This window comes from Piliocolobus tephrosceles, chromosome 14, assembly GCF_002776525.5.
Source record: "Piliocolobus tephrosceles isolate RC106 chromosome 14, ASM277652v3, whole genome shotgun sequence".
NCBI lineage: Eukaryota > Metazoa > Chordata > Mammalia > Primates > Cercopithecidae > Piliocolobus > Piliocolobus tephrosceles.
The window spans coordinates 24,799,598-24,811,908 of record NC_045447.1 but is presented as its reverse complement, the minus strand read 5'-3'; the positions used below and the strand labels follow the sequence as shown (position 1 = coordinate 24,811,908).

Sequence of the window (12,311 nt, the reverse complement as noted above, 5' to 3'; positions counted from 1 at the left end):
TGTTGCCCGGACTGGAGTGCAGTGGCCGGATCTCAGCTCACTGCAAGCTCCGCCTCCCGGGTTTACGCCATTCTCCTGCCTCAGCCTCCCGAGTAGCTGGGACTACAGGCGCCCGCCACCTCGCCCGGCTAGTTTTTTGTATTTTTTTTTTTTTAGTAGAGACGGGGTTTCACCGTGTTAGCCAGGATGGTCTCGATCTCCTGACCTCGTGATCTGCCCATCTCGGCCTCCCACAGTGCTGGGATTATAGGCTTGAGCCACCGCGCCCAGCCTGAAACTAGCCATTCTTAAGCACTTTCTGCATGCCAGGCACTGAGCTGCCTGTGGGCATCGCCTCCTGTCTTGAGGGAGAGATTTCTTGTGCCCATTTCAGAAAAAAGAAACTGAGTCTCAGGGAGGAGCAGTCACTTGTCCCCAGACACATTTTCTGAGCAGCCCAATGCTTAGGGCTGGACCCCACAATGGGCCCCAGGCCCTAGGCTTGGGGATGCTGAGAACAGCATCTCCTAGCTGAGCCCTGGCCTTGCCCAGTGGCTCCCTGTTCCAGGATTGTTTGATCAGTGGGGTGCTCTTTAAGGCTGCAGTGTGGGATTGAAGCATAGGGAGCTCCAGGCAGCTGAGAAGTGGAATTTTCACTTTGTTGGCCCAGTTATTCATTGAATTTTTTTTTTTTTTTTTTTTGAGATGGAGTCTCACTCTGTCACCCAGGCTGGAGTGCAGTGGCACAATCTCGGCTCACTGCAACCTCCGCCTCCTGGGTTCAAGCGATTCTCCTACCTCAGCCTCCCAAGTAGCTGGGACTACAGGCACACACCACCACACCCAGCTAATTTTTGTATTTTTAGTAGAGATGGGGTTTCACCATGTTGGTCAGGCTGGTCTCGAACTCCTGACCTCATGATCTGCCCGCATCGGCCTCCCAAAGTGCTAGGATTACAGGCGTGAGCCACTGTATCCGGCCTTCCTTGTTCTATTTTTAAATAGAACATTTAAAAATAGAACATCCTCCCCCACCTAGACACTTCTCCAGTTCCTTTTATCTGGGGGAGTATTGCGGGCTGGTCCCCTGGGCTCCTGGGCCAGGATGGGCCGGCCTCCTCCACAGGACACTCCCATCCTCCCAACACAGACCGCTTGAGACCCCCTAGAGAACACAGCCCGCTCTGTTTTCCACGGGTCTTTTCCAGGAGACCCCAGCCCATCTGCGTCTCTGTGGGAGCGCCCCTGGAGGGACACACATGGGGCAGTGGGTGGAGCCCACATGGGGGATGAGAGCAGCTAATGTGTTAGGGACCTTAACTAAGTCACTTCCCTTGGCTGGGCCTCAGTATTCCCATCCCTGCAGTGGGGTAGGGGGTGGACTCCACCTGCCCCTGGGTCTCCCAGCAATCAGGGACCAAGACTCCTGTGTCAGGGTTCAGGCCTGAGCCTAGGGCTCCAGGGAGCCGCAGCCTGACTCCCACCCCCTCGTGCACAGTCTTGCCCTGTTCCTGCCCCTGCCTCATGGCAGTTCTTCCTCTGTGAACGGGGCTGCATTCGTCGTACATATGGCCAGAGACAGGGCTGCTCCACGCATCTGGGAAGGACACGCAGGTTCTTCCCAGGTCCTACTCTGTCAGTTTCCCCCAAGAGCTGTGACCCACATACCTGTTTCTGCGCCGTGTGTGCTCTGGGAAGGGCACGTGGCATCAGAGTCTGAAGAGTTGGCTGTGTGGATGTGGCCACATGTAACTCAATTGCGGCCCTCAGTCTCCATGTCTGTGAAATGGATTGGCTGGGTGACCCCCAAGGTCTCTCTGAACAGGGCCATTAGTGCCCCAGCCCCCTTCTGGAAGCGTCAGCCTCTAGCTGAGTCTACTCATGCTGCGGCCTCTGCAGAGCTGTTTCGAAGGTGCCGCACGAGGGTGACCACCTCAGTGGGGAGTGTGTGGGAAGTGGGAGGAGGAGGGGGCCGGGGCTTGTGCAGGGGATGGCCCCAGGCTCAGAGCAGCCCCGCCCTCCTGGTTCTCGGCCCGAGGGAGACCCCTGCTGTCTGGTGTGCTAGTCCCTTTTTCCTATTCCAGGGCCCCCGAGGACCGGACGGACCAGCTGGGGAGCAAGGGTCCAGGGGCCTGAAGGTACCGACCCCCAGGGCCTGCCCTTCCTCACTCCTCCAACACTGGTCAGGAATCATGAACAAGGCTCATATCTCCTCAGAACAACACCCCTTAGGGACAATGAAGGGAGCCCCATGGAGGCTGCAGGGCTCTTTCTGGGAGGTCAGCCCTTCCACTCCTCCTGACCCCCCACTGCAAGCCCAATGAAGAGAAAGCAAGAAAGGAGAAGGGAGATCATACATGTCTTCGGACCCCTTCCCCAGACCCCAAACCCCAGCAGGCCCCTGACAGTCGAGACTGCTTCTGGCAGCCCCATCCCTAGGAAGGGGTCCTTGGTTCTCCACCTGGAGCAGCTGGTGACGATGGCGAGCCACTCTCCTTGTCAGGCCTTAGTTTTCCCATCTGTACCGTAGAGAGGGGGCAGACTCCGCGGCCTCAAACGGGTTCCTTTTATCTCCCATGTGGAGGGCTCCCTTTTTGGGGAACGGTCCTCCCAAGCACCCTCTCCCACCTTCACGTGCTCTGCTTCCTACAGGGCCCTCCAGGACCCCAGGGCAGACCGGGCCGGCCTGGACAGCAGGTATGTCAGGCCAAGGCCAAGCAGGCCAGCCGCAGGCCCCCTCCCTGCTCCCTGCTTTGTGATCTGAGCCTGTAATGACCCCCACATGTGCTTCCAGGGTGTGGCTGGTGAGCGAGGCCACTTGGGCTCGCGAGGCTTTCCCGTAAGTAGCACCAGTTCTTGAAATTCTCTACATGGGGCTTTTGGTGGGGTGGGGGCGGGGGTGCGGATCATAACCACTTTTACCAAGTTCCTATCCTTCTGTGGAAATCCTGAAGGTTCTGGTTGCCCACCCGCCCTGCACTGAAGCCCCTCCAGCACATCCCCTCTTCTCTGGGTCTCAGCCTTCCCATCTGTCACCCGGTGGGGGAGGACGGGACCCAAATACACTAGGATGACTTGCTTGAAGTCAAGGCAGGGCAGGGAAGGCCATGGAGGGCCTAAGGTCACCTTTGCCTTGTCTCTGCAGGGCATCCCGGGTCCCTCAGGCCCCCCAGGCACCAAGGGCCTCCCAGGAGAACCGGTAAGAACCTTTCCTTCCCTCTTCCGCCTCTTTGCCGCTGGCACCTGGGGATGTGGGCCAGGTGGTCAGATCAGGGGAAGAGTTGGAAAGGGACCATGCCTGGCCTCTAACCCCGCGGTGGGCCAGGCCTTGGGGTTGGTGGTGAGCACTAAGCCAGGAGTTCTGGGTTTGAGGCTCAGCTCACTTGGCCTCCAGCCTGTTTTCTTGCCAGGAAAATGGGGGTGATTTTCTCTGCCTTGCCATTCTGTGGTGAAGATGAAATGTGAAAATGTATAGGGAGTGATTGGCACAGTGGAAGGCAGAAGGACGGAGGGAGGGAGGGAAGATAAGAGTAAACCAACAAGCTGACTGGGAACCACAGAGTCCAGCATGGCTGGAGTGGAAAGTGGGACCTCAGAAAGGGCAGGAGGAGGCAGCAGGCGCCAGTCGCCCGAGGCCACGGGGAGAGTGTGCTTTTTGTCCCAAGGGCAACAGGGAGCCATGGAAGGGCTTGAGGCAGAGAGGCTGATCAACTTGCTTTCCAGAAGATGTCCCTGGAAGGACAGGGTAGGGGGACAGTCCGGGAGCCCCATGAGGAGGCTAGAGAGTGGTGCTACAGGAGATGGCAGGGAGAGGACAGAATCTCCAGGGCACTAGGAGGATGACTCCTGCACAGGGCAGGGGAGGACAGGAGGCTCCCATCCTCAAGGCCACTGCTGCATTCCCACATCCTGAGGCCCAAGGAATCACCCTTTTGAACGGTGGGTTGGCTGGGGGTGGGGGTTTCCAGACATGGATCCAAGGTGGAAGGATATTCCAGGCAGGGGCGATGGATGAGCAAGACTCAAGAGCTAGGAGGTTTCTGATCAGGGAGGGCCCCCTGGGCTTTAGGTGGGTGAATAGGAGAGTGTGCAGCTGTGTTGAAGGGAGTATGACACATACCAGTGGTGAAGAGGGGGCTGCAGACACCAGGACCCTCGGTGTGGCGGGGGCGGACTAGGGGTGTGCTTCAGAGTCCCCTGTTCTGGGGATCATCTCCCTCACTCACCTCTCCAGATCCCAAAGAGGGCCTAGGCTGGCTTCTCCCAACTGTCTGTGTGTCTGTCTGTCTGTCTTCCAGGGCCCTCAGGGACCCCAGGGGCCAGTTGGGCCTCCAGGAGAGATGGGATCCAAGGTAAGTGTGAGAGACCCTTATTCGTCCCATGATGCTGCTGGGGATGTATCAGCCCTTCCCTTCCCTTCCCTCCTCCCCGGGAGCCTCTTTCTGCCGTTCCCTGTCCTGGCCCAGGGAGATGATCATGTACCATGTAGTTCAGAGAAGGGTGGACGCCCTGGCAGAGAGGGTAGATCCATCCTGGTGGCATAGGTTGAGGAGCTGGGCTCCTAGTCCAGGGGCATTGTATGGGATGCAGAGGTGCCAGAACCCTTGTGGGGGCTGGCATTGCCTCTTTGGGCATCACTGGAAACGGATGCTTTTCAACCTTGACCTTCCTGGGACTTTGCCCCAGCAGAGGTTTGACTGTCAATCCAGCCCCGAAGGGTCATGCAACAAGGAACTTGGAAGGAGCCTCAGACACCCCTGCCTTATCCGGAGGGAAAAACCAAGCCCCAGGGTTTATGCAAGGGCTGCAGCCATGCCCATGGTGATAACTCAGGGCTGCTTCCCACCCGCCTCATGCTGGCTCAGCTGTAGAGAGAAGGGTTAGAATCACTTGGCCCAAAACACAGCATCCAATGGTTTCCTCCCCCGTCTTTATGTGAATCATGAAATGTTCTTCCCTCTGCTTGCCAAGGGCCTCCTAGTGTGGTAAACCACACTCGTGGGGTGGGAGAAGGCTCTAAAAGCCTCTGGGTAGTCCCAAAGCTCAGCCAGCCTGGGTCCACCCCCAGCCCCCTAGTTCCAGCTCCAGGCTCCAAGAAGCTACAGGCTGCTCCCACCTCTGTATCTCTTGTACTGTGTGACCCTGGGTGTGTCTCTTGCCCTCTCTGAGCCTCAGTTACCCCCTTGCTTACAACCAGGGGGCAGCTCTAGCTCTAGGAGGGACCAATGGCATTTTCTTGCAGGGGCCGCCGGGTGCAGTGGGAGAACCGGGCCTTCCTGGGGAAGCCGGGATGAAGGTGAGGTGGGATGAAAGAAGAGAAAAATGACTTGTTGAAACCAGCTCCCAGCTGGCGGCCACATCATCTCCGTGGAAGAGAAATGGGCTTTTCTTGTGGCTGGGATAATGGGTTCTCTGTGCTCCTGGCTGGGGAGTGGGGCCTGGTCAGGGCCAGAGTGGAGTGTGGAGCCCCCACCAGTGTCCCCTGCCAGGCAATGTTTTTTCAGGCACCTGCCTCTGCCTCCATGCTGGGGTGGCTGTACCTCCTGGCCTCGTGCGATACAATCTGCATCTCAGTGCCAGTGCCTCTCATTACCTGCTAAGAAACAGGTGCCTATTGATACCTGGGCTCTGGGAGAACCCCCTCCCCGTTCTGCTGCTGTTGGAAGAGGATGCTGTTCCCCTTGGAGGCCCCGGAGCTGAGGAGCGATGCTGGCTAGCCCATGGACATTGTTGAGGCAGGACCCAGGGGAGCCCGCAGAGGGACTGTGAGACTTGAGTCCAGTCACCCGCTTCTGTGCCTAAGTCTCCCTGTCATTCAAAGAGGGGGTTGGACCAGGCCTGGGGCTGTCAGACTTGGCTTAGTCCCAAAATCCTTTGCTCAAACTCCAATGAAGAAAACCACCCCACATAGAAAACTGATAGAAGTGGGATTGTTTCCACCGGCGCAGGGCTGGAGGCTCAGAGCTCTGCCCTCCTTCTGTGTCCCTAGACACCATCAGGGAATACAGCTTGAAAATTCTCCAATAAGAAAGACCCTTTTAGGGCCTTTATGCAGGGGGCAGGTGACATTTATTCCTGCTCATTTAGGGCTTCCTCCTCGTTTGGGTTTCTCTGCAAGTCTCAAGGAAGAGTAAAATCACATAGCTGCCATTGCTGCATCCGAGGCTCCTGGAGCCAGACTGCCCAGCTTCAGATCCTGAATCTGTCACTGACTAGTCTTGTGAGAGCTTGGGCTCCTTACTGAACTCCCCCAATGCCTCTGATGCTTCACCTCTAAAAGAATACCTTTCCTTGCAGGATTGCCTTGAAAGTCAAATATGTTAATATAAAAACTGACGTCCTCAGCCTGGGCAATGTAGTGAGACCCCATCTCAACAAAAAATTTAAAAATCTGCCAGGCATGGTGGCGCATGCCTGTGGTCCCAGCTACTTGAGAGAGGCTAAGGTGGGAGGATCACTTGAGCCTGGGAGATCAAGGCTGCAGTGAGCTGTGATTATTACCTCACTGCACTCCGGCCTGAGCGACAGAATGAGACCCTTGTTTCAAAAAAAAAGAAGTCCTTAGAACAGTACAGAACAGTACAGTTAGTTACTAATAGGATGATGGTGGTGGTGTTGGTGGTAATGATCCTCCTGTCCTGGCATGGGAGAAGAAGCCCGTGGACAAGGTTACTTGGAACAGGAGCTCTGGTTGGTGTTTTACGATTTCTCTGTGGTCCCTGGGAAGAAGGGCCTTCCCCATCTCCTCCTCCCACACCCCAAGTCAGAGCAGGTGGAAACAGGAAGGGGTGGCGAGGGCTGGGGCTGGCCCTACCCACCCCCATGGACTTTTGTTTGGCTTCTCCTAGGGTGACCTTGGACCCCTGGGCACCCCTGGGGAGCAGGGCCTCATTGGGCAACGGGTAAGTTGAAGCGATTTATTCTTCCTGAAAGGCCCCAGGGTGTGTGGGCACAGCAGGGGAAGAGACGGGCTTTTCTCAATCTCCCTAAGCGTCAGTTTCCTCAGTTACAGAAATAGACGATGAACCTCTATAGCCTCGCCCAGTCTGTCTTGGTAGGCCAGCATTTCCACAGTGTAGAGAAAGGCATTTTGTGGCCTGTAGTCCCAGCTCGGGAGGCTGAGGCAGGAGAATCGCTTGAACCTGGGAGTTAGAGTTTGTGGTGAGCCAAGATCGTGCCTGGGTGACAGAGGAAGACTCCATCTCAAAAAAAAAAAAAGAAAGAAGGAAGGATCCTGAGGTTCTCGAGGCTCGGTAGGAAAGAGAATGATGAGCATGCATCCTATACCCACTGTGTATCAGGCACTTTTCTCGAGGCCCAAGCAGTACAGCAGTGAGTAATGGAGACCTGTCTCTGGAGCTTGCATTCCAGCAGGTTGATAAGTGATACCTGCCATGGGTACAAGAGGATCACAGACCACCCAACTGGCACATGCTTGCCATCCTGCATCTGACAACCCCTGAGGCCCTTTCCAGCTCAGACTCTGAACAGCGATGAATTCTAAAAGCAGAGAGACACCCAAACTTAATTTGATGGCCGTTTCAAGAACTGTTGTCCAGGGGCATTTCTGGAGCTGGAAGGGCAAGCCTGGTTGAGGGTCAGCCAGGGATTCAGTGTTCTTGTCATTCCCGAGCTTGCTGGGAAGAAACGTTGAAAGACTGGCCTCCCTTTCCTCATCTGAGAAGTGGGATTCCCCCAAGCAGTTCCAGGAAGGCTTGCTCCGGCTCCAGTAACAGTATCTCACATGGCTGCCAGGTGTGGGGCGCTCACACCGCGCCTTACAGCAACCCTTGAGGAAGGTGGTGTCAGCTGCATTTTTCAGATGAAAAAACAGATGCCCATGAGAGCTAAGTAGTTTGCTTGTGGTCAAACAGCCAGTGAATGGGAAACCGAGAAGTAGCATTGATGTCTGGCTGATGTCAAAGCCTGTCTTTAACTACTAGGCCACTCCGCAGCCCAGCCAACCAGCCTAGCGATGAGGTCCAGGACAAATCCATGACAGGCACCTTCTAAATTCGTGACCTCATGTAGCCCCCACCCCACACCACCCTGCAGAGGGAGCTGTCGGTAGCTTGGAGGTCTGTTTCCCCTTTCTGGAGAGCCGAGGGTGGTCACCTCAACCTTCCTGTTCATTTGCTAACTCAGCCCCTGGCTACCATGCACCCACTGTGTGCCAGGGCCCCCAGGGTCCCACTGCCTGGAGATCCGTGGGTCAGGGCACTGCCCCAGGGAGGCGGAAGAAAGGAAAAGCACACCAGGGCCTCCTCCCCAGTAACATCTCCTCCTCTTTCTCCTCACCCTTTCCAGGGAGAGCCAGGCCTTGAGGGTGACAGTGGCCCCATGGGACCTGATGGGCTGAAGGTAAGTGCCCTTTTAGGGCAGGGCCTGGGGACCCTGGCAGGGCATTGCTTTCCCATCCAAGACCTAAGTCTCCTCCCAGAAGCACTGTGTTCCCGGGGAGATCTGAAATGAGACCTCCAGCTCCCATTGACAGCAGGGTGGGGAAGGGTCAGCAGTGTCCAGTGGCCACCTCCCACCCTGCCCTCTGCACTACCTGCTCAGGTGGGACCAGGACCATCACCACCTTACAGTCTTTCCTGCTACCCTTCTTAAAATATCAGCTTCTCTTGGCTAAGGGTGATTCCTGAGCACCAGCACTACGCCAGACCCAGAGCCAGGGTCTTTGGTCTCTGTGATCTTCCAAATAACCCAGAAGGTCAGGAAAATAGTAATTACCACCAAAGACTTATGAGTCACAATTTAGGGAGGATTAGTCACACGCATACCAGGCACAACACCAAGCCCTGTACCAGCTGGATCCGCAGGGCAATGGAAGTTCTGTCTTTAGATGAGGAAACTGAGACCCAGAGTGGTGAAGCAACTTGCCCAAGGGCACACCACTAGCAACTGGCACATCCAGGACCCAAATCTGGGCCTGTTTGACCCAAATCTGCTCGCTCTGCTGTACCATGCACCCATTCTAAAGGCGAAAAGGCTGAGGCTCAGAGGAAGGCAGAGATATATATTCAGGACCTATGGCTGTGAGTGCGGATCCAAAATTCAAACCTACAGCTCACAGGTGCCAAAGCCTGCTGGCCCACCTCGACCCTGTGTCTCCCTGAGAGCCTCCTGTCAGCCACAAATGTCAGGACTCTGAAGAGGCACCTTAGCTCACCTGAACTGCGGGTGGGCAGGTGGGTACCGCCCTCTGACTCTCCAGACCCATCTCCAGCCAGGCCAGTCCCTGCCCTCCATCTCGGGTCCCCCTCTGACCCCACATGTGGGCTTTTCCCGATGCTGGCCTGTCACCCTGTGCAAGTCAGCTCCCCAGCCCAGGGTCCTGAGGGCCATGTTGGGGTATCCCCTCTCACCCACCTACTCTCCAGGTGACCTTGGAGAAGCAGACCCCTTCTCTGAACCTCAGTTTCCCCATCCACAGGCCTCCGCCCAGCCTCATTACGCCCTCCCCACAGTCTCCCAGGGTGCCTTGGTGACCAGCGCCTGCTGACTCCTTGCGTTTTCTTGCAAGAGCGAGAGCGCCCCCTGTCTGTCATCTGCCTGCCTCCTCACCCCCAGCCCTGCTGCATCCTAGGGTACAGCTGAGTCCTAAGACCGGGAGCATTTGACAGCCCCTCCACACCCTTTGCCAGTGCCTGCTACACTGCGTGGTGATGCTGATGAAGGTCATGGCTAAAATGCTTTGGGCGCTTGCCACGTGCCCAGTGCCACTGACCCAAAAGGCTTTATGTGAATTAACCCATTTAATAATTAATCTTCCCTGCAACTCTCCCAAGCTTGATATATTACCATCCCCACTGGACGGATGAGGAAACCGAGCAGCAGCCTTCTCACTCCACTCTGGGCAGCCACCTTTCTTCTTGGAATGTCCACCGAGGTGGGCAGGAGGGGGTCTTCCAACCTGGGTGCCTCGTGCAGTCTTCTGCCTCCACCTTGCATGGCTTTTTGGCCCTGGCTTCGTCCTCTTTCCCTTCCTTCAAAGCCAATTGTACCTGAGTCCTTGTGCTCAAATGCACAGCATCTTCCCCGATCTTTACATGAATCCCAGGACAGACCCATTTTCTTAAGGTACTTGTCCAGGAATCACCCCTCGTGGTGAAAACTGCGTGTTGAATATGCACAGCACTTGATAGTTTATAGAGTGCTTTTACACCCGTTATCTCTTTGCTGATGTCCAGCTGACGGTGGTGATGGTGGCGGTGACCAATAATAATTAGCTTTGATCCAGCATTCATGTGCCAGACACGCTGTTAAGCTATATACATGGTTTATCTTTTTCAATCCTTGCAGTAATCCTTTGATCCTGATTTTACAAACGAGGAAACTTGCCCAGGGTCACACCGCTATTCAGTAGCAGTAGCAAGATTTGAACTTAGGCAGCATAACCCCAGGGATGAGGGAGGCATCGTCCCCTGAGCAGAAAATCTTGGAATTAGAAGGAGCCAGAACCCCAGGTTCACACAGCACTGACTTACTCGGTGGTATCAGGGAGCCTCCACCTCTCTGCACCTCAGTTTTCCCGTCTGTAACTGGAGAGGGTTAAGGAAGGCGACTTGCAAGGCTCTTCTGAGCACTGACAGATGTCTGAGGATTTGGGGCATCTACAGGAACCCCCAGAGCCTGTTCTGCATGCGATTCACAAAGACGTCCACCCCAGGGGTCCAGTTAACCCCTGGAGGGTGGTCTTAGGCAGAGCCCAGGTGAGGACCCTTTGCTGAAAACCCAACCAGCCTCCTGGAACAGGCTGTCTGCCTCTGAGAGTTAGGAGAACAGGTGGCCAGGACGACAAGCCAGAAATGGAATCCCAGAGCCAGGGGAGTCTGCAGGAGAGTTATCCGGGCCAGCCCCCTGTCTTCATGCCAGGCTGTGCTTAGAAGCTGAGGCTCTCAGCGGGAAGGGATCTAGGTACAACTCTGTGCCCAGATCTGCTCTGCACTGGCCCACGCCTCAGCTCGGAGTCTCCTGCCTTTATCTGTGCCATCTCTGGACCGCACCGTTGCAAAATCTGCCCAACTGAGCTAGAAACTGCCCCAGCAACTCCCTCACACCCACCTCCTGCCCCGGAGCCCAGGCCCCAGCAGGCCCAGCTTGCAGCAATGAGCAATCGTGAGTCGCTCTCTCGAGCCTCTCTTCTGGGCAGGGCCAACCAAACCCCAGGCTCCAGCTTCATGCCCTCTGCTTCCTGTGCTGTCTCTCCTCTGGATGCACACCAGTTTATCAGTGTCCCTCGTAAAGCTTGGCACTGGGGGACAGAACTGGTAAAGACACACTATGCTTTTCCAAGCCTGCTCTTCTCGCCCATCCCTTCCTCGTACCTGTGATTTCATGTCCTCTCCCATGGGTCTCCCTGGACAAGTCACAGCTAAGCCAGTGCAGATTGACCACAAGCCCCAGGCCTGCCAGCCCCGATGGAGACCACCTTCTGATGGACGCCGCCTCTTGGCAGCCATGCCCATGCTGCACTCCACACCTCCTCTGCTCAAGGTTGATGAGGGTGACGGCCCATGCCCCATCCTAGAATCCTGCATGCCCCATCCTGGGACCGCACCTGCCCCCAATCTCTCTCGGAGTACGCAAAGATTACCGTGATGAGATAAGGCAAGCTTAGAGTGACGCTGATTGCTTCAAAACCATAAAAAACCCATGCCGGCCTGGTGCAGTGGCTCACACCTGTAATCCCAGCACTTTGGAAGGCGGAAGTGGGTGGATCAGCTGAGGTCAGGAGTTCGAGACCAGCCTAGCCAACATGGTGAAACCCTGTCTCTACTAAACATACCAAAATTAGCCAGGCGTGGTGGCGTGTGCCTGTAGTCCCAGCTAGTCAGGAGGCGGGGGCAGGAGAATCGCTTGAACCTGGGAGGTGGAGGTTGCAGTGAGCCGAGATCATGCCACTGCACTCCAGCCTGGGTGACAGAATGAGATCCATCTAAAAAAAAAAAAAAATAAAAAAAAAATACCCATGCCAAGTGTTGCCTTTCCAAGGAAATAACCCCGGGTGCCCCAAAGGCCCGAAGCCCCAAGAAGACCTTGGTTACAGCCCTATCGCTGTAAAGAGGGCACGCTCAGGATCCTGCTTCAAAGTCCAGCTTCACCGCTAGCCAGTTGTGGGCCTCTGGGCCAGATGACTTGATTTAGCTCTACCTCAGTTTCCTCATCTGTAAAATGGGACTAAAAGCGGACCAGCCTTGGAAAGCTTTTGTGGGGATTAAGTCAGTTAATAAATGTTAAAGGACTCAGACTATGGTCCTGACATGGTTAGTGCCATTAAATATTAGCTCCATCCATTCCCCAGAGAAAGTATTCTGCAGCCCATA

General features: G+C 55.7%; 1 protein-coding gene across 1 annotated transcript in view; it reads left to right on the top strand.

Moving 5' to 3' along the window:
- The window catches only part of COL27A1 (collagen type XXVII alpha 1 chain), a 162,405-nt gene that overhangs the window by 111,309 nt on the left and 38,785 nt on the right, over positions 1-12,311 (top strand). Inside the window, exons 24-32 of the mRNA XM_026457102.1 lie at positions 1,805-1,904; positions 2,064-2,117; positions 2,632-2,676; positions 2,774-2,818; positions 3,125-3,178; positions 4,278-4,331; positions 5,222-5,275; positions 6,828-6,881; positions 8,287-8,340. Coding sequence (XP_026312887.1) covers positions 1,805-1,904; positions 2,064-2,117; positions 2,632-2,676; positions 2,774-2,818; positions 3,125-3,178; positions 4,278-4,331; positions 5,222-5,275; positions 6,828-6,881; positions 8,287-8,340 — 514 coding nt within the window. The remainder of the gene's footprint in view (positions 1-1,804; positions 1,905-2,063; positions 2,118-2,631; positions 2,677-2,773; positions 2,819-3,124; positions 3,179-4,277; positions 4,332-5,221; positions 5,276-6,827; positions 6,882-8,286; positions 8,341-12,311) is intronic.